The sequence below is a fragment of the Cucumis melo genome, chromosome 8 (genome assembly GCF_025177605.1).
Source record: "Cucumis melo cultivar AY chromosome 8, USDA_Cmelo_AY_1.0, whole genome shotgun sequence".
Classification (NCBI taxonomy): domain Eukaryota; kingdom Viridiplantae; phylum Streptophyta; class Magnoliopsida; order Cucurbitales; family Cucurbitaceae; genus Cucumis; species Cucumis melo.
The window spans coordinates 4,282,585-4,300,214 of NC_066864.1; the positions used below are offsets into that span (position 1 = coordinate 4,282,585).

At 33.6% G+C, this 17,630-nt stretch overlaps 2 protein-coding genes across 3 annotated transcripts; both read right to left on the reverse strand.

Moving 5' to 3' along the window:
• Positions 1–62: 62 nt before the first annotated feature.
• On the reverse strand, positions 63–6,456 carry LOC103484863 (probable amino-acid acetyltransferase NAGS2, chloroplastic). Of its 2 annotated transcripts, none has more exons than XM_008442185.3 (10): positions 5,813–6,456; positions 4,404–4,491; positions 4,015–4,223; positions 3,742–3,893; positions 2,987–3,437; positions 2,323–2,420; positions 1,521–1,632; positions 1,202–1,361; positions 698–770; positions 63–467 (listed from the first exon to the last, which is right to left on the reverse strand). In XM_008442185.3, the coding sequence occupies exons 1-10, from the start codon at positions 6,215–6,217 to the stop codon at positions 314–316; spliced, it is 1,902 nt and encodes a 633-aa protein (XP_008440407.1). In that variant the 5' UTR covers positions 6,218–6,456; the 3' UTR covers positions 63–313. The 2 variants fall into 2 exon arrangements, with proteins under 2 accessions (XP_008440407.1, XP_050944753.1); XM_051088796.1 differs by lacking the exon at positions 5,813–6,456 and adding an exon at positions 4,631–4,987 and having other exon boundaries at positions 4,404–4,497.
• Positions 6,457–12,096: 5,640 nt separating this feature from the next.
• LOC103484864 (uncharacterized) lies at positions 12,097–15,309 on the reverse strand. The gene is made up of 3 exons (XM_017043747.2): positions 14,550–15,309; positions 13,629–13,777; positions 12,097–12,545 (listed from the first exon to the last, which is right to left on the reverse strand). The coding sequence occupies exons 1-3, from the start codon at positions 14,800–14,802 to the stop codon at positions 12,390–12,392; spliced, it is 558 nt and encodes a 185-aa protein (XP_016899236.1). The 5' UTR covers positions 14,803–15,309; the 3' UTR covers positions 12,097–12,389.
• Positions 15,310–17,630: the final 2,321 nt, after the last annotated feature.

Below are 17,630 nucleotides of genomic sequence, written 5' to 3' on the forward strand. Positions count from 1 at the left end.
GTTTTTTATTAATAAAAAGGCACTTATATATATAATTCTTTTGCCAAAATATAAATATGATGTAGACAATCAAAACTTTATAAGGAGACCTATAATCAAATATTTTTCAGCAGAATATATACATGTCTTGGTAAACAAATACATATGACCACCCATGCGGGTAAGACAAGGTGACGACTGACAATTGATAAGGATAAAACAAGGACCGTGAGAATCAAGAGGAAATTTTGCTTTCTTATGGTCGAGGTATATTTTATTCCTCCCTGACCAACATATAGAATGAAATACTGCTTCTTCAAGGCTCCGTCAATCCTCAAGCAAACGCTCTATCGACGCTACCAATCCTGTTCCTATCTGGCAACAGCTTCTTCATGTAGTACTTCGATTTTCGAGATAGATTTATCTTACTTCTCCTCTTTTCAGGTATTGATTCAAATGAACATTCTGAGAAACCACGCCTCACAAACCTGTTAAACAACTGGGGCATCATTTCCTTCCATCAACAAAATCAACTAAATTATTAATGAAAACCTATAACCAAACATGTTGACATTTTCCTATTTTACATTGCCATTCGAGATAGATAAAGTTTTGCATTCAAAAGCTAACGAGAACCATCTAAGAATTCAGATTTGATATTAGTTAAAAACTGTTGCAGGAAGAGATACAACAGAATTAAGAAAGATTGCAATCGAACCAGTCTGCCGTTCGTGTTGTCAGCAGAAAGAGCCTATCCAGTCCAAGTGAGGCGGCCTTCTTTTCCATGTAATCTGCAGTTCAGTACGCAAAATTACGCATACGTTAACGAACAGTTTAGAAAACATGCACATTAACTATTTTATCTCACACAGAGACCTAGCATGACTATTTGTTGGCTTTGATCTACGATTATGTACACTTACTTGCCACATTACAGAACGCAGCACTTAAAACGTGAAAAGTGAAAATTCGTTTTGAATGGTTCAAACAAAAATCCCAAAGATGCCATCATGAGAGCTAACCAATATCCCAGCTGTTTGGCTGTTTTGAAGTGTGAAAAAAGTTTTCTTTTAGTACTTAAAAGGTCAATCCAAACGATTTGTTATCATAACAGTCCATCGATATCACCATGCACAGGCATTGTAAACCATGACCTAAATGAGTTGAACAGAATTCGCTCCTTCCATTGAGTACGTGATAAAGCAACAATTCATTATCATACCAAGCAATTTGTCGCCTTGCCCTTGTCCTCGGCACTCTGCAGAAACTGCAATGGCAGCAATCTCTCCACATCTCTCTTCAAAGAAGGGGAAGAGAGCCGCACATGCAATGATTTGACCTTCTCTCTCAACAACAACAAACGAGTCCAATGATTTAAGTAGCTGCATAACAAAACAGGATCCACACATTCTAGTCAATCTATCACAAAACTCCATTTAAGCTCCATAGGAAAATAAAAATCACTACCCAAAAACTTGGAGCAACTTATTGGACAGTGGTTCACGCAAAAAACTGGAAAGGATAGAAGTTGAAATACAAACCTCTTCATCAGTTCTACGAACTAAGGTACCAGCCATTTCTAAAGGTTGTATAATTTGTCTAATTCCACGAAGATCAGACACTCTGGCCATTCGTGTTCCCTCATAAAGATCACTGGAAACAGAAAGTTCATCGTGCGTTTCAGTAAATAGATAAAAAATAGCCCATTGAATGCTTTTAATCTTCTTTAAGATGAATTTTTTAGGTCCTATTTGATAACTATTTAGTTTTTTATAATTAAGCATATAAACATTAAACACTACTTCTACCTATGAGTCTCTTTCTATATAATCTCTATTTCACGAGTGTTTTCAGAAACCAAGAAAAAATTGGAGAACTAAAAAAAAGTGAACTTTAAAAACTTGAATTTGTGTTTTGGAATTTAGCTAAGAGTTCACTTGTTTCTTTTAAGAGAGATAAATAGGAATACTATTATAGAGAAAGGGTGTGAAAACAAGCACATTTCTTAGAAATAAAAAGCCAAAAGGTTAACAGTATTTACAAACGAATTATCTCATAAATAAAATTCCCGGGCATTACTAGTTTACTGCTTATACTTCTCCAAAATGATTTTAACAGTCTAGTCACCAACAATACATTCATCAACAATATATGGATCACTAAAATTGCTTCCAACACATAATTATAACGTGTGCTAGTTGACCTCAAAAAATCTAACACAAAATTTGGAATAAGAACAGAAATTTTCACCAACGGGTAAAAAACCCAAATAATAGTACTACGTGAAACTTATTGTCAAGTATATCCATTGTTTGAGATGAAGATATAAGAGAAGAGACTTGCCTGGCTACCATAGTGCCCATTCCATCTCTCTTAAACAATTCAAGCAATAAAACTCCTCCAATAGTGCCATCTAGCAAATGTACTCTTTGAACACCACCCTAAAAGAATGACAGCAAACTCAATAAAGCTCAATTCAGAACAGTCATCAACATGAACTGAAAAATAATTCATTCCACAACGATCTGGATAATTCAGGTAATTTTCCAACCGCTGAACGCCTATTGAGCCACAAACCAAGGAACATTGTCAAGAATGGACTAAGAAAACATGAGCTACATACCAAGGAATATATTTTAAATTACAATGAACCATTTGGAGGGCAATTGCCCCCTTCTTTTTTTCGTTCTTTTTCACTTTGCCACTGTGATAACTTAAAACAGAAAACTTCAATTTGAAATAGTTAAAAACTTAAATATGATAAATAACTAAGCAACAGGCTGATCAGAGATCAGGAGCTTCAGAAGGAATAAGCAAGCCCCAATTCAATGAAACACATGATTAGGCATTTTTCTTGTTCCTGAAATATGCCCGTGTGTGAGAGAGAGAAGGATGAAGAAAGTTCATGTGAAGTATAAATTTAAGACAAAAAACCAAGAAAAGAACAAAAAGACACTCTGTAGTTACATATTCAGACTTTGTGAATGGTAGAATATAAAAATTTTACCCGGCAAACAAAAGCTGCAGCAGCCAATTCTGAGAGGTAACCATTCATATGGCTATTCCGCTCACCTCCAATGGGAAACCCCTGTTCAGAGGACCAAAGCCCGGTTCCATGACCAAAACCAACTCCGTTTTGAAATACTGGCATATGATTAGGGCCAAAACCTACCCCATTCTGGAATGGAGTATAATCTTCCAAAGAAGCCTTTCCATTCTGCAGATGAATACTCCCATTTGAATCATTATACCGAGTGAAATCTTCCTTACTAACAACTTTCACATAATTTGCAGCAATCTCACATTGCTTAGCCCTTTCACGAATTAACATGTCTGCTTCTTGAAGAGTTAGAAAACTAATATGGCGTCCAGCTTCATCTAGAATGGGACCATCAATAATGCATATAAGTTTGTCAGCTCCAATAGCCAAGGCACAAGCTGTCGCAACCTCATATGTACTGAAATCCAAAAGACAAAAACATCAGTAATGGCTCTTCCTCCTAGTGATCTCAACAAAATATCCACCCTTTTAATTTAAGCACTACATTTTGTAGGGACCGAAAACATATTTGAACTATCCCTTTCCCTTCGGTAAATTACTTCTCGGACATACAAGGGAAACAACTACACAAGCTCAGAAATAATGAAACGCTCGTGAGAGAGAGATTAAGAAATCAAACACCCACAAAAAGAATCATAATTATAAAGGAAGAAACTATAAACAAGATTTAACAACAAATAACTACAGGCTTCATTGCATACTTGCAATTCAGAACTTCGCCAGAACTAGAATAACCAAGGTTGCTCAATATAACTATACAACCACCATCAAGCCTCTCACGCATGCGAGCTACGTCTACTTTCTTAACTTCACCCGTTGCCCCATAATCAACACCATCAACAACTCCCCTTCTCTGCAAAAGGAGAGTAACCACTCATTCTACAAGTTTACAATCAAATAATATCCCAAATCCACAGATATATCAGAGGCGTTTCAAGGAAAATACCATATTAACAAACTAAAAAGATTTCTACCTTAGCAGCAAGAAAGTTGCCACTAACAACGCTTACACCAACTTCATGCCAACGTCTGCTGTCTCCATGTCTACGGATATTGCAGATAGAAGGTCCGGGTGAAAGCTTTGCCTCAATCATCACCCGGATACCTCCAGCCGCTTCCATTGCAGCTGCTAGAGATTGGTTATCAGTAACTCTGTATTGACCAACAAAATTCGGCTTGCTTCCTGTAACGAGTACAGACATTTAAAGTTACGAATCATATCAAGGTCAGCATGGGAATGAAAGAGAACTGAAAAAAGAACAAATTCTTGTTTAAGTATCCTAATAGAATAATAATAAAGTGGCCCAAGTCCTTGGCTTCAACAATATTGCATATGATAAACAAAAGACATAAAATCACAAACCTCTCTCCGCCAAAAGTTTGTCAATTAAAACGTGGGTCCCTGGAACGAGAATGAATCTGATTCCAAGATGGTGAAGAAAAGCAATGTCCTGTACGTATAAATAGCTTCAACAGGATAAATTGAAACCAACACCAAAACTAAAGAAGTACATCATAAAACGTGGGTCCCTGATCAATATAAACACGAAAAAAGACATATTACAGAGATATAATAAAACCTGCCTTTAGAATAAGATCTAAGTAAGAGCTAGAAACAATTTCCCCAGAAATCATCACAACGAAAGTGCCTCCTCTATGTGCCCATAAGTAAGGCCAAGCCTCCCTAAACCAACGCACAAACTGCTTATCCTCCACAGAATTGTAATCCTCTTCCTCTTCCTCCACGTCCCCATTTCCGTAGTTGAATACATTGAACCTTCTCGAGTTTTCCCCAACTTTCTTCAATCCCTTGTTCCACAATTCTACCTTATTGAACTTAAACATTGCCCTCCCATTTTGGAAACTACGGCTATAAGGGACATTTTTAGAAGGAAATCCTCGGCTTGTCTGTAAATAAAGCTGAGAGCTTGAAAGGGAGGCAGACATGGCAGACGAAGCGAGACGAGAGAGTGACAAAATAGAATTTTGGAGGTTACAAACTTCCAACTTATAAAAGTCATAGCCGCCGACCACGGAGAAAAGGGTGGTTAGAATCTTGGGCCTTTTGGGCCACGAAACACCTAATGGGCTGAGCCCAATTCTTTAGAGATAGTGGCTATCGCTATCAGATTTGTTTGGAGTCAGGGAAATAGAAGAAAACAAAGTGCAATAGAAAAGAAGACGCGACTAAACGAAACTGCGGGGATGAGACTGAAAGCTAAGTTCAACACTTGGCCTTTGTCATTCGCTGTTTTTTCTAACATTTATCATAAAGCCCCTCAAGCAACGAAGAGCCGATGAGACACGCAAGAATCAAGCCAAGACAGATCGACAAAACAAAACCCTGTCTCAATCCTAGACTCAACTTGTAAAACCACTTCTGATTTGGGCCTTCAAAACACTCCCACCTCAAAACGCTTCCAAAATCCCAAAGTTTTCTACTTTTCATCAAAAGATAAAAACTTGGGAGTGGGTTTGGTCCCAAACTCCAATGTTTTTGACTTTTTAAATAATAATGTGTGACGTAAAGATATTTGAGTTTAAAATAATTAGACACTGACGAAGACATTAATTTGATGTTTTTTTTTTACCCTTTTTTCGTGATGATCTAAAAAAGGGTCCCACTTGATAATTTCTCTCTATGTCTCTTGGCTTTGGTTAAGTTCCCACTTAACTAAAACAAAACTAAAAGTAGAGTACATAAATTATCCGCCTCTAATAGAAAGAATTGAAAAGAAGCATTTTTATTACAGAGACGAGAGAAAGAGAGACCTTAAGCAAGGCATGGAGGCGAGGACTGGCTACAATTTCGGCCGATATAACGACGACAAAAGTACGGCCTATATGAGAGAAAATATAGGGATAAGCTTCTCTGAATTCTTCAATAAATCTCCTGTCTTCTTCAGTAACTTTATTATAATATGCATCATTTTTAGTCTCAATTTCCGGCCCCTCGGCGGTTGTTTTGACCTCCTCCCGGTTGCAGACTTTCCCCGCCGCCAATCCCGTATTCAATTTCCTTCTCCCACTCTCACAGCGCATCGGGCCTTTGATCGTCCACCGCCGCAGATTCTTTCTGCACCCACGTCCCACACCCACCGACATAAAATCAAACCAAGTATCTTCACGGTGATTACTCTTAGGAAAAACCCAAGTCCTTGTTGTCGGAGTAGCCATCACCGCCAGTTTAATGGAAGTGAAACAGAACCCAGGAAAAAAAAAGATGGTTTTTCAAGGAGTGTATTGTGAAACTGAAACAGAGAAAGGCAGAAAGAAGAGAGGAAGAAGAATGGCGAACGCGGCGAAACGGTGGGGAGGGAAGAAATGAAGTGATAAAGAGTAAAAAAATGTTCAAAGAAATTTTGGAGTGACGATTAAATAGAAGAATATATGGAATCGGTTGGTGAGGTTCGATTTTGAACTCATTCGTTAATATTTATAAAATAATTGAGCAATGGCAATTGAGAAGCTGATGACCTCAGCATTCATGAACGAAATTATTTTTTAATAAAAAAAGAAAAAGAAAAAAAGTAGTCTTAATACATACATGCCAATTATTTTTAGAGAAAGACAAGAGAAATGAGTCATTGATATTATTCGAATTTTCTTTTTCTTATTCTTATTCCTAATTCGACTTTTCAATTGAACTTTTTTTGTAATAAGAAATTGAGAAGAAATGAGGGTGAGGCGGGGGTTTCCATGGCACGTGACTTGCAATCTTGGAATATTCATTTGGGTTTAGAAAGGGGCACGTGGAGGAATTTAGAATGTCGTGGGTAATTTAGTAAATTCATTGGAATGAGTTAAATTGATTAAGTAGAGAGAACAATGACAAAGGGAATTAAGAAAAAGAACCACGTAATATTATTATTATTATTATTATTATTATTATATTATTGTTATTCTCGTAATTACTGAGATGGAAGTTGTATGATTTTGTGTTAAAAAGTTACCAAATTACACAACCTGTTCGAACTTTTTCCTTTTTTTTTTTTTTTTTTTTTTTGTGAAATAGTGTTCGGATAAGTTAAGGAAGAATAGTGTTAAAAATTTGAGGTATTTCTCGAGGGTATTATTTTGGTAGAGTTTGTGAGAAAGGAGGAAGCATTTTATTTATTCAAGAAAAGAAAAGGAAAATAATAATGTTAATAATAACATAGTATATTATTATTATTATTAATTTGTTTAAAAGAGAATTGAAACGCGTGCCCCATCACCTTCCCCCAATCTTCTTCGTTCCGCAGCCAACTCCTCCGCCGTCTGCGTTTTTTCCTTCTTTCTTTTCGATTAACTCCTCCGTCTCATGCCACCTCAGCCAATCGACCAGCTCCACGTCGCCGTCGCGTCTCCGGTAGTTTCGGTTTCATCCGCGGCGTTTCTTTGTTTTGCTCCTTCGATTTCGTTGTCATCGCTCCATTTCCGGCCGCCGCATTGTGGGTTTTGTTCCAGCCGTGACGCGAGCCGATCCTCTCCACTCCAAGCCACGCCCAGATCTGAGCCGTCGCCTCTGCCTTGTTGTGAATCGTTTAAGTTTTTTGTCGGTTTTGACTTGGGTTTAGATGGGTTCTGTACAGCAGGTGTCAAAGTTAATTAGTTTTAGAACCTATTTAGAGTTTTCTTAAAGGGTCTGATTGGAGACTTTTTACAGTAGATTACGTAAGCTAAATTAGAAAATTTAGGCAAAATTATTAACTCCTGATCTTTTATATTCATTTAGAAATTTTATTTTTTAATAAAAGCTTTAGCGAGGGATTTCTACTATCGGATTGACCGACTGATTATGCATAAATGTTTTTGATGTATTGATGACTCGCTATACTGATGGTTGGGTATTTACTAGTACAATTAAACTGTTTATGTGTTGAATTGAACTATTGTTATAGGTTGTAATGTATTTTTAATTTGGCTGTCTAGACTGAATTAAAATTTGACTGTATTGAGCTATTTAGATTGGATTAAGATTAAGGGATTATTGGGCATTCTTCGAGATCACTGCATTGATATATGTATAATAATTTATCTATTTTTTGACCCCCCCCCCCCCCCCCCCCCACCCTCCAATTTTGGAGAACAAACAATTTTAAACCTCCCAACTGTCTATTGTGTCAATCAATACGTTATGGATACTGCATGAGTACCAAGTGTTCAATCCAACGGGGAAAATGCATTATTATTTGCGAAATATGAGGAAAGCCCAATGGGCCATTTGAGAAAAGAGAAATTGAAGCCCAACTATCGCTATATTGTAGATTGGGCTTGCAAACGTCATCACTTTGTGGTATTTGCATTCACCCAAGTCCCAAATTATGCCTATGCATTACCAAAAATTACGTATAATAGCAAATATAATAATTATATTTAAATTAATTCATGTATATAGCAATAAATATAGTAAAATTTATTCACGATATAAGTCTATTTTGGATAGATTTTAACCGATTTTTGATATATTTACAAATTTTAAAAAGTATTGTTGTATACTTGAATATTATTCTTAAAATTATTACCCATTCTAATTACCTCGAAAAGATATTATAAACTGTTTTTCAATTACGACTTGTGTGTATATAGAGATTTGAATTTCCAACCAAATAAATGATAATATAATATACTAGTGATAAAATAAAATTAGTTGATCCTACATTAATATTCATGGCTTGGCTAGTGGGAAAGTGGAGATGACAAATTGAATTTCTAACCATATTAGTTGATTATATTTATCATAATTAGTTAAGTTACGTTGTTTTTGATAACAATGTTCAAAAATCAACACCATTATGTTAGATTTTTCTCTTTTATTTATGATGTTACATTGTAGAAACTCAAGTAAGCTAATGAGGGGGTTCTAGTCTAAGAAAATTGGAAGGGCTATATGGGAGAAAGTGCATCCCAAAAGTGAAAAAACTTTCAAATTTGTGATAATCAATGGAACAAAAACAAGTATCTTATCCAAATAATAATTGAGTTGAATTAAGTTTGACACTCTGCAACCTTTTTAACATTGTCGACGTAATATACGTGAGCATCAAATGAAAGGAAAATTAAAATATAGGTCCACTAGTTAGATAATGTGTTATGGCATTTTTAGGTGTTATATTTAGTTTTGGTTTAATTAATATGTAAAAGCACGTGATCCAATTTATTATTCAAAGTGTTTCAAGTTTTAACTTATTAATTGTCGTTCGAAACCTTAATATGAAACCTCCACTATTTCTCCATCCCTCCCCCTATTTCTCTTAATTATTCGGCAACCTACGCCTAAAAGAAGGAAGTAAGTAAACTTCAAACAAGAACTTTAACTTTATTTTCTATACTTAATTGGTTGAACTATATCAGTTTTTGTACTGTTTCAGGTATGTTCAATTAATTAAACACCATTCTAGTGTGAGTAACTCTCATGCGAGTAAACTCAAACTACAAAACGAGATCTGAAAGGTGGGAATCAAATAGACAATAATTCAAGAAAAACCTGCAGCAAATAACAGCACACGTGCGAAATTTTCCAATTCAACATACACCCTAAAATAGAATTGTTTGTTGAATTTCTTGTCCATATATTTGTTAAATAATATATAATTAACTTTATATTCACTCATTAACTCAAGCTATTGAGTCACTCAACGATTTAACATGATATCATAACAAGTTGATTTAGTGAGGTCATGTGTTCAAACTGTTATAATATTATTTTCTATACAGTTAATATTCATATTCGCATATTTGACATGAAATCTAAAAGAGCGAAGTGAGGAGTATATATCAACCATTTAACTGTTTTCAAACCTATAAACTTAAAAGCTTTCACACGACGACGACAAAAGGGAATGGATGTGGACCCAAAAATAAAAAGAGACGGCAAAATGCTTTAAATGAAGACAAAATCAAATACCCAACATGGTATAGAAATATAGAGGGAATGTGTTCATTTCTTTTTTGACACGTAAAAGCGAATTGGTCACTTTCCTATAGAAGTTAAGATGGATGAACATGAAACTACCGAAACCCACTCCAAAACAATATGCCCCTACCTCCAAACAAATGGATTAATTTTGCTAAACATATATAATGTAATGTGTGTAGTTTTTTAAAGAGCCGTAGGAATCCAACATATGTTCAAACAAAATATTTGAAACCACAAAAAGGTGAAAATGGTACCTTTTTTTTTATTTATTTTATTTATTAAAAAGAAGAAGTGGAACAACAACGAATATCCATTATCCATTATTATCATTTCACTAATTGGGTGCTCTTCCATTCATAACCACAAATCAAAGTTTTATTCCTTTACATTATTCTTTTTCAATTCACATTGAAGCCTATCCAAAAGGATTAAGAACATAAAGGGAAAAACCTTTATTTATTAATATTTAAAAGCACAAACTAAGCTTATGCTACGAAAGTAATTATGGATGAAATAGAAATTAATTAAAAGTTTTGGTTAAATTTACATTTTGTATTTTGAGAGAAAAAAAATCTCTGTGAGAATATTTTTATACATTATTGTTTTAAATGAGATCACCCTTGAAAACATTTACAAATATATATTCAAAGGATTAAAAAATAAAGAAAAAAAAACTTTTATTTAACCACACAAATAAGCCTAAGCTACTGAAATTTATATGGATGAAATAAAAATTAGTTAAAGTTTTGGTATACAAAGATAACAAAAGAATTCTTCTTACATTATTGTTTCAAATGATACTTCTGTCGATTATATTTACAAATACAAAAAATTTTACTTTCTATCACTCAAATAGACATCTATCATTCATTTAATTAGTGATAGACACCAATAAATATCTATTTCAATCTAAAATCTTTCTTTGTTATTTCTTTAAACATTTTCAATAGTTTTATTATATTTGAAAACAATCTTTATTAAATATATTTAAATACGATTATTTTCTTGGCAAGAAAATGACAATTCTTATTCAAGCATTTTTTAAACATAAATTATTTAATATTTATGGAAAACATATAAACTAAAAATTGACAATTAAAATCACATGTTGTTTAAATATACAGATTGGGTGGTTTTCAGATACTTGAAATAGCACATTTTTAAGCAAGAAATCATATATAATAAAGAAGACAATATTGGCGTAGCCAAATTGAAGAATAATTGATGTGAGATAATTTGAGAAATGTATATACCTCTGAAAAGTTATATTTCATAGACCAAGACAGATAAGGTTTTGAAAAATGGCAATGGAAGCCATGGGAATTAGATTGAAGCCTTTGTACATATAGCTTTTCAATATATATATATATATATAAAAACAGTGAGTGATTAAAGAATAATTAGAATCTTTGGAGATGATTCAAGTGAATCCATAAATATATAATATAATGGAGTATATCCTTTTTGTTTTATGGGATGCAACATGCGTATGAATGATTGGCTCAATTATTATAATCATATTCGGATCTGAAAACCATATGCTTTTAGACTACATTATGTATAAATCTGGATATGAACAGTCGTTGGAAAGAATAATAATTGATTATATCTTTCGAGATTAAACAAATCTCTAATTGGCTTTTCTATTTTAGATTACATATTTTTTGGGAAATATTGTGTATTGACAAACTCAAGCTCATAGAAATGGTTAAAATATATATAATTCTAACTAGAATATAATATCATAAGTATCAACCTCTACTTCCAAATATACAAGTCCAAAACACTCCCCAATCCAAAGTTTCAAGTGTTGATATAATTGAAAGCTAACATTTCGCATTAACAACTATTTTCAATAGTAGAGAAGACCTTTTGAATGAAAAAAAGAAAATAAAAAAAAATTCATTTTAAACCAAAGAATTCGGTTTGATTTATGCAATTAATACACCAAACATTTAATCAATATTAATACACCAAACATCTGTCATTCTTGGTAATAAAATTTAGTATGATATATCGTCACACTTCGTTATCAGCTTGAACACATTATCAAACATGGCATATGATGCAATTAATTGAAAATGAAATGAAAGGAAGTTAATTAACGCAGACAATCATTAAAGTAATTGCCGATAATTTACATTGAAAAGAGAGGGAAGGAAAAAACTAAAGCATCTCAACTAATGAAGTGTTCCGTACACTAATTTAAATTTAGATAGAAAGAAGTGATAAAGTACTACTGCAAATACACAAAGAGACGTATCTAAATGATAAAGAGAAAAATATAAGAAACGTATATATAAAAGATAAAGATTGGGCTTTTGACGTTAACTTCTTCTACCAATTATTCATTGAAGATCATGAAAGCGAAAGGCCTTTTTTTTTTTTTTTCTTTTTTTTTTTTTGTTCATATTGCCTTTCCCTTTCCCCTTTCCCTTTTTTTCCTTTTCAATTAATTCCAATTTCTGCAATGCTCTGTAAGGCTGGCCTCCATTGACTTCCACCACCATAATGCCTTCCCATACCTCTCTGTCCTCTTCCACCGCCGCTGCTTCCGGCGTCACTGTTTTCGAGGCGGTGTTCGGCATTCTGCTCCGGCTGAGACTATAATATTATTGATGAAAATATAATTATTTTAGCATAATGTTTCGATTTGACTCCAATGATGAAAAAGTAGAATTGTTCACGTTCATTTGAAGATATTGGCTGTCGACTTTGTAAAGAGGAAGCAAATAAATATCTTTTAACTTTATGATTATGATCAAAGAAAAGGCCATGTTATTAAGATTTTCTTTTTTTTTTTTTCCTGATATACATATCAGCAAAAGAGAGAAAGGGGAAAGGAGAAAGTGTTGTTTTGAAAAGAAAAAGTATTAGAGTGTTGGTTGGTTGTGTTGCATTTATCTTTTACACACTCCAGTTTTTCAAAATAACAAGAAATTTTGACTTTTTTTGACGAAACAAATTGTATTCAATCATTGTCGTTTTTCTTTTTTTAAAGAGGATCACTTGTAAATGTTTTCAGAAGTTAAAACCTCTAAATTTAAGTCAGTGGGAAATGGAACTCAAATTGAAAGTGAGTTAGTTTCAATATACAGGCAAAGCCCCATTATGATTTGGTCCCCTGAATAATTAATTCAACTTTTAAGTTAAGCAAACTTTTTTTTTCCTTCCTTTCTAAATCCATAAGACAGCATGCAGAGAATGCTTGCAAAAGCTGATAAAAGAAATTTCCCCTTTTATTTATTATTGTTTTTTTAATCCTTAATTTATAATGAAATTGAATTGTCTTTCATTTTTGAAAAAGAAAAAGAACAAGAACAAGAAAACTGGGTTGAGTGAATATATTTGAGTTGAAGATGATATAAAAATTGAATACCGCTGGTGTGTACAGCTCTACTTCAATTCCTGACAAGATTCATGAGGTGACCCATAAAAAGCCTTTTCCCTCGATATTTGTGGCCTTAAATTGCAAACCAATTTCAGATGCTTCTTTATTCAGAAAAAACAACTTTTTGTTTTTTCTTTTATTTCTTGGCTTTAATCAGAGTGTAATCATGAAGAACGAAATTCAATAAATCGCGATATTTTCCCCAACCAATGTATTTTTAAAGAAAATTAAAAAAGAAAAAAAAATCCACTTTTGGGATTTGGAGCATGATTAAGGGTTATGGGGTATTTGATTACCTTCATGTAATTTTGGGATTTAGAATTAGCGTTCGGATTTGAACCAGAATCTGAACCCTTTATCTTCATCCCAACCGAAAGCGCTCCTCCCTCTTTCAGCAACTTTCCTAATTTCACACATTTCTTTGCAGCAAACTCCTTCAGTACATCTGAAAGATGAAAGAAAATTCCCAATTTAGCACACAATACACATCAACGAGTATATTAATAATCATCATAAACGCACATTAAATGTAGTTAGCAACCCACTCCAGTTTCTCTAATAACCGTTTTCTTTGTTTAAATAAGTCGAACTCAACCATAACAGAAAACACTTTTAACTTTGAAGCTGGGAAGTTTGATCTCACCATCTCCTTATATCATATTACTTGGGAAGTTCGACCTCACCATCTCCTTCTATTATATTAAGGAGAGGACCATTTTATAATAAGTTTAAAATAAAACCATTCATTTATATTTCAAACTCTAACAAAATAGCTTGTTTTTAAGTATAATTCAACTGCGTGGTCGGAATAAAAGATAAAGATATGTAAGAGTGGTGAAAAAGTAAAGATAGGGGAATTATATGAGATTTTCCATAATATTTAGTAATGAATGTCCCTTTAAATTTAAGAGTAATAGTTAGGCGCAGCATAGTTTTTTTCCTTATGGTTGCATCTTTTTTTACACATGATAAAAGAAATCTTTAGAAAAAACCTACTGTACAGTACTGTATGACATATTTTTATCCGATAATGTCTAGATTGCATAAAAGATGGGTAAAGCTTGTGACATGCACTAAAGTTTTTGTTTCCTTCTAACTTTAACAATATTTACTAAAAAAACCATTCAACCAATGTACTTGTTTTATTGTTTCATTGCGAGAAGTAAGTGTGTGTGTATATAAATATGATTTTAAAAAATAAAGAAATAGAAAAATACCTTCGAAAGTGATAAGGCGATAGACGTGTCCGATGAGAAGCGTGTCGTCAGGGCGGAGGAGCTTGAGCTGTTTGATGGGAGTTCCATTTTCGGACTTCAAAGTAGAGGAAGTGATAAGGAGAGCAACGTAATGACCAGGGTTAGAGTTCATGATCTCGTGTGCACTTACAGACCAATAAATCCTCTCGATCTTTTGATTACCGGGGTGTTGAATCACCACCGTCGCCGCCTCCGCCGCCTGACAGTTCCCCATTAGCCCCCCCTATCGCTAAACCAAATCTCTCAACTCAAGAATTCTAAGTGCGCGTGTGGGTCGCGTGCGTTGGCGAAGTGTGGCTTTAATTGTTTTTGAAGTAGAGGCTAATTTTAAGCTATATATATATATATATATAAATAAACTAATCAGAGACTATACACACGAGTAAATAAGTCTGACGCCTTTCTTTGATTGCTCTCTACACGATGCACGTCAAGAATCTCAATTCTGAACAAAAGGACGTGACGTTTTCCAGATCACACACTTAAACGATTAAAGAACACCAACAAAACAATAAGAAGAAGAAATATAATACGAAACAGAATCAGAGACAGAGGAAGAGGAAGAAGGAAAAAGAATTTCAGATTTTATTTTATATTTTTCTGAACTTTTGAGAGAGAGAGAGAGAGAGAGAAGGTAAAGAAGGAGGGAATGAAGTTGGTGAGTTGGGTAATGGGTACTTATAAAATGGTTCAGAAGGAACGTAAGAACTGAAAGCTCCCATCTGCTCGAAACGTGTAAGATCTGCAAAACCCAACTGGGTCCTTTTTAACCTAGGGCTGGGTCCCACCCTCTATTATATAATTAATTTTTCTAATCTCCTATCTCACATCCCTTAACATATCTATCGTTCATCGTTTCAGAAGGGAGGATTTGAAAATATTGGAATATCAACAACACAAATTTAAAAAACGAAACGGTTTCTTTTTTAATTATAAACATTTAAGCTACCCATTTGAACCATAACAACATTGTAAGTTCATCCAAATTAGAACTTATATTGCTAATTTGAGTAAGTGAGCATGATTAAGGGTTAAAATTTAGAACTTATTATTAAAAGCAATATAACTGTCCGATGACGAGAGAAAAGTTATTTAATTTTTCTTTATATTGTTGATCATGAAAAACTGAAAAGGAGGTTGGAAACTTGAATTTCCATCACCCACTGTATGTCTTTAATTCTGAGTTTTTCTGACCTCAGGTTTCAGGGACGGTCAGAGTTGGCCCCAAGGACCGGTTTGGGCCGAGCTCTTTTTGCAAACATTTATTTATTTATTTCAATTTTTTTTTTTAAAAAAAAAAAAAACTAAGTATGGGATGCTGACGTGGACAATTAATTTTGGGATGTGACTCTAATTTGACGGGAGATTCCAACCTATTCTGCCTACGCAAAAACATATTCCCCCCTCTCTTTTACTTTTTACTATATCGTCAAAAAATATATATACATACGAACCAGCTTTAACCCACTCACTTTTAAACATTATCGGTATAAATTAGATCAACAAATTTGTTGGTGTGTCCCACCATGGAAGACTTTGAATACCAATAGTACATTTCTTTTCGTTTGTTGGGAAAATTCTAAACTAATTAATTTTGAAGGGATATAGAAAAAGAGATAAAATTTTGAGGAGAGGAGCTGAATCGATCACAGTTCACATTAAAATGAATGGGATCCATTTCTCATCATTTATGCATTTGGATTTAATACAACCATAGATCTTATTGACTTTTCAACCCTTGTAATCATATGCCAAGCAAGTGTTATCGGATGGGCATGGTATGGCCCAAACTGTTCGCCCTGTATATATAAATCTCTATATAAAATATCTTAATTATTTCAAGAGCTACTGTGTTTGTAACTACATGAAAGAAAAAACACAGCTAATATTTGGCAGGTTGGGGATCAAATATATTTATATAATTACAAATTATTTTGAAGTCCTATAGATGCAACGAATGAAATAAATTAGATAGAGAGACACTTGAGGCAAGTTAATGGATATGATAAGAAGTAGAATGAATAAAAATTATTGTAGGGACGTATAGAATATGTAAGGGAGAATGATAGGCGTGCAACACAAAGTCAACAATTTAACCATTGTCAGTACATACCCAAATCAACAATTCAACCATTCACACGTCAGAGACCTGGACCAAAGAAGAACAAGTATTGAAAAATCTAGTTTGTTACAATTTGTTCACCACATTTTTATTTCTTTGTTCCAATATATACGATATTATATCGTAGATTTCCTTTTTTCTTCTATTCTTTCGACAAAGAATAGGATGATTTCCTTTTCTCTTCTATTATATTGCTTGAAACCCTAAAAGAGATTTCGTCCTAAACCCAATTTTCTCCCCATTTCTCAAGTATCCCCTAAAACATGATTTTGTATTGGAACTTACAAATTTCGAATTGACAAACTGAATTAAAAGAGATCCTCGGCTCACCCTACAAATACAGATTAGAAAATGAGAGGAAATAATGTAGAAGCATCGGTTGGCTAACATTCTATTTTAGGGAATATATTTTGCCTCCTATTAGCATCAACCAAGTGTAAGATCAATTGTTGATATTGTTTCTTCTTTTGTATTTTAATTGTGTTCCCTAATTGCAGTGTACAAAAAGGGCAGGTTGCCTTTTAAACGATACATATAGAGAAACACAAAGAATTTCTCTCAAACAAAGCTTTCCTTCCTTCTTCTCGTACATGTTGTATGAACGAGAGCGTTTTTTCGTTGAAAAGTTTTTGACATTGACAAATAAAACAAAAATCATAATTACATATTAACTAAAGATACTATATCTTAAAATTAAAATAATCCACTTTTTATAATCAAGTAAGTCATAAAATGTATGAAATGACGATCTTAAATAAAAGTATCGATATTAAGAAAATCATAAATTCGGCACTAGAAAAATAAAAGTATAAATTCAAAATGTGAAACCCCAATAGGAAGAGGTAGTTTTAAACGAGAGTAAGATTGTAAGAAAAGCCTCTTGTTTTCGAAATCATACGTTAGTTGAACTGAGTTCCTTG

Bases quoted from the DNA above. Each gene is read 5' to 3' on its own strand.
- LOC103484863 (XM_008442185.3), bottom strand. From the start codon at position 6,217: ATGGCTACTCCGACAACAAGGACTTGGGTTTTTCCTAAGAGTAATCAC. The intron at 4,492-5,812 runs GTCTCTCTTTCT...TTATACGTACAG, and splicing joins GCCTCCATGCCTTGCTTAAG to GACATTGCTTTTCTTCACCA. The intron at 771-1,201 runs GTATGATAATGA...ACTGAACTGCAG, and splicing joins GCAAGGCGACAAATTGCTTG to ATTACATGGAAAAGAAGGCC.
- LOC103484864 (XM_017043747.2), bottom strand. From the start codon at position 14,802: ATGGGGAACTGTCAGGCGGCGGAGGCGGCGACGGTGGTGATTCAACAC. The intron at 13,778-14,549 runs GTATTTTTCTAT...TTCATCTTTCAG, and splicing joins TCGCCTTATCACTTTCGAAG to ATGTACTGAAGGAGTTTGCT. The intron at 12,546-13,628 runs GTAATCAAATAC...ATAATATTATAG, and splicing joins AATCCCAAAATTACATGAAG to TCTCAGCCGGAGCAGAATGC.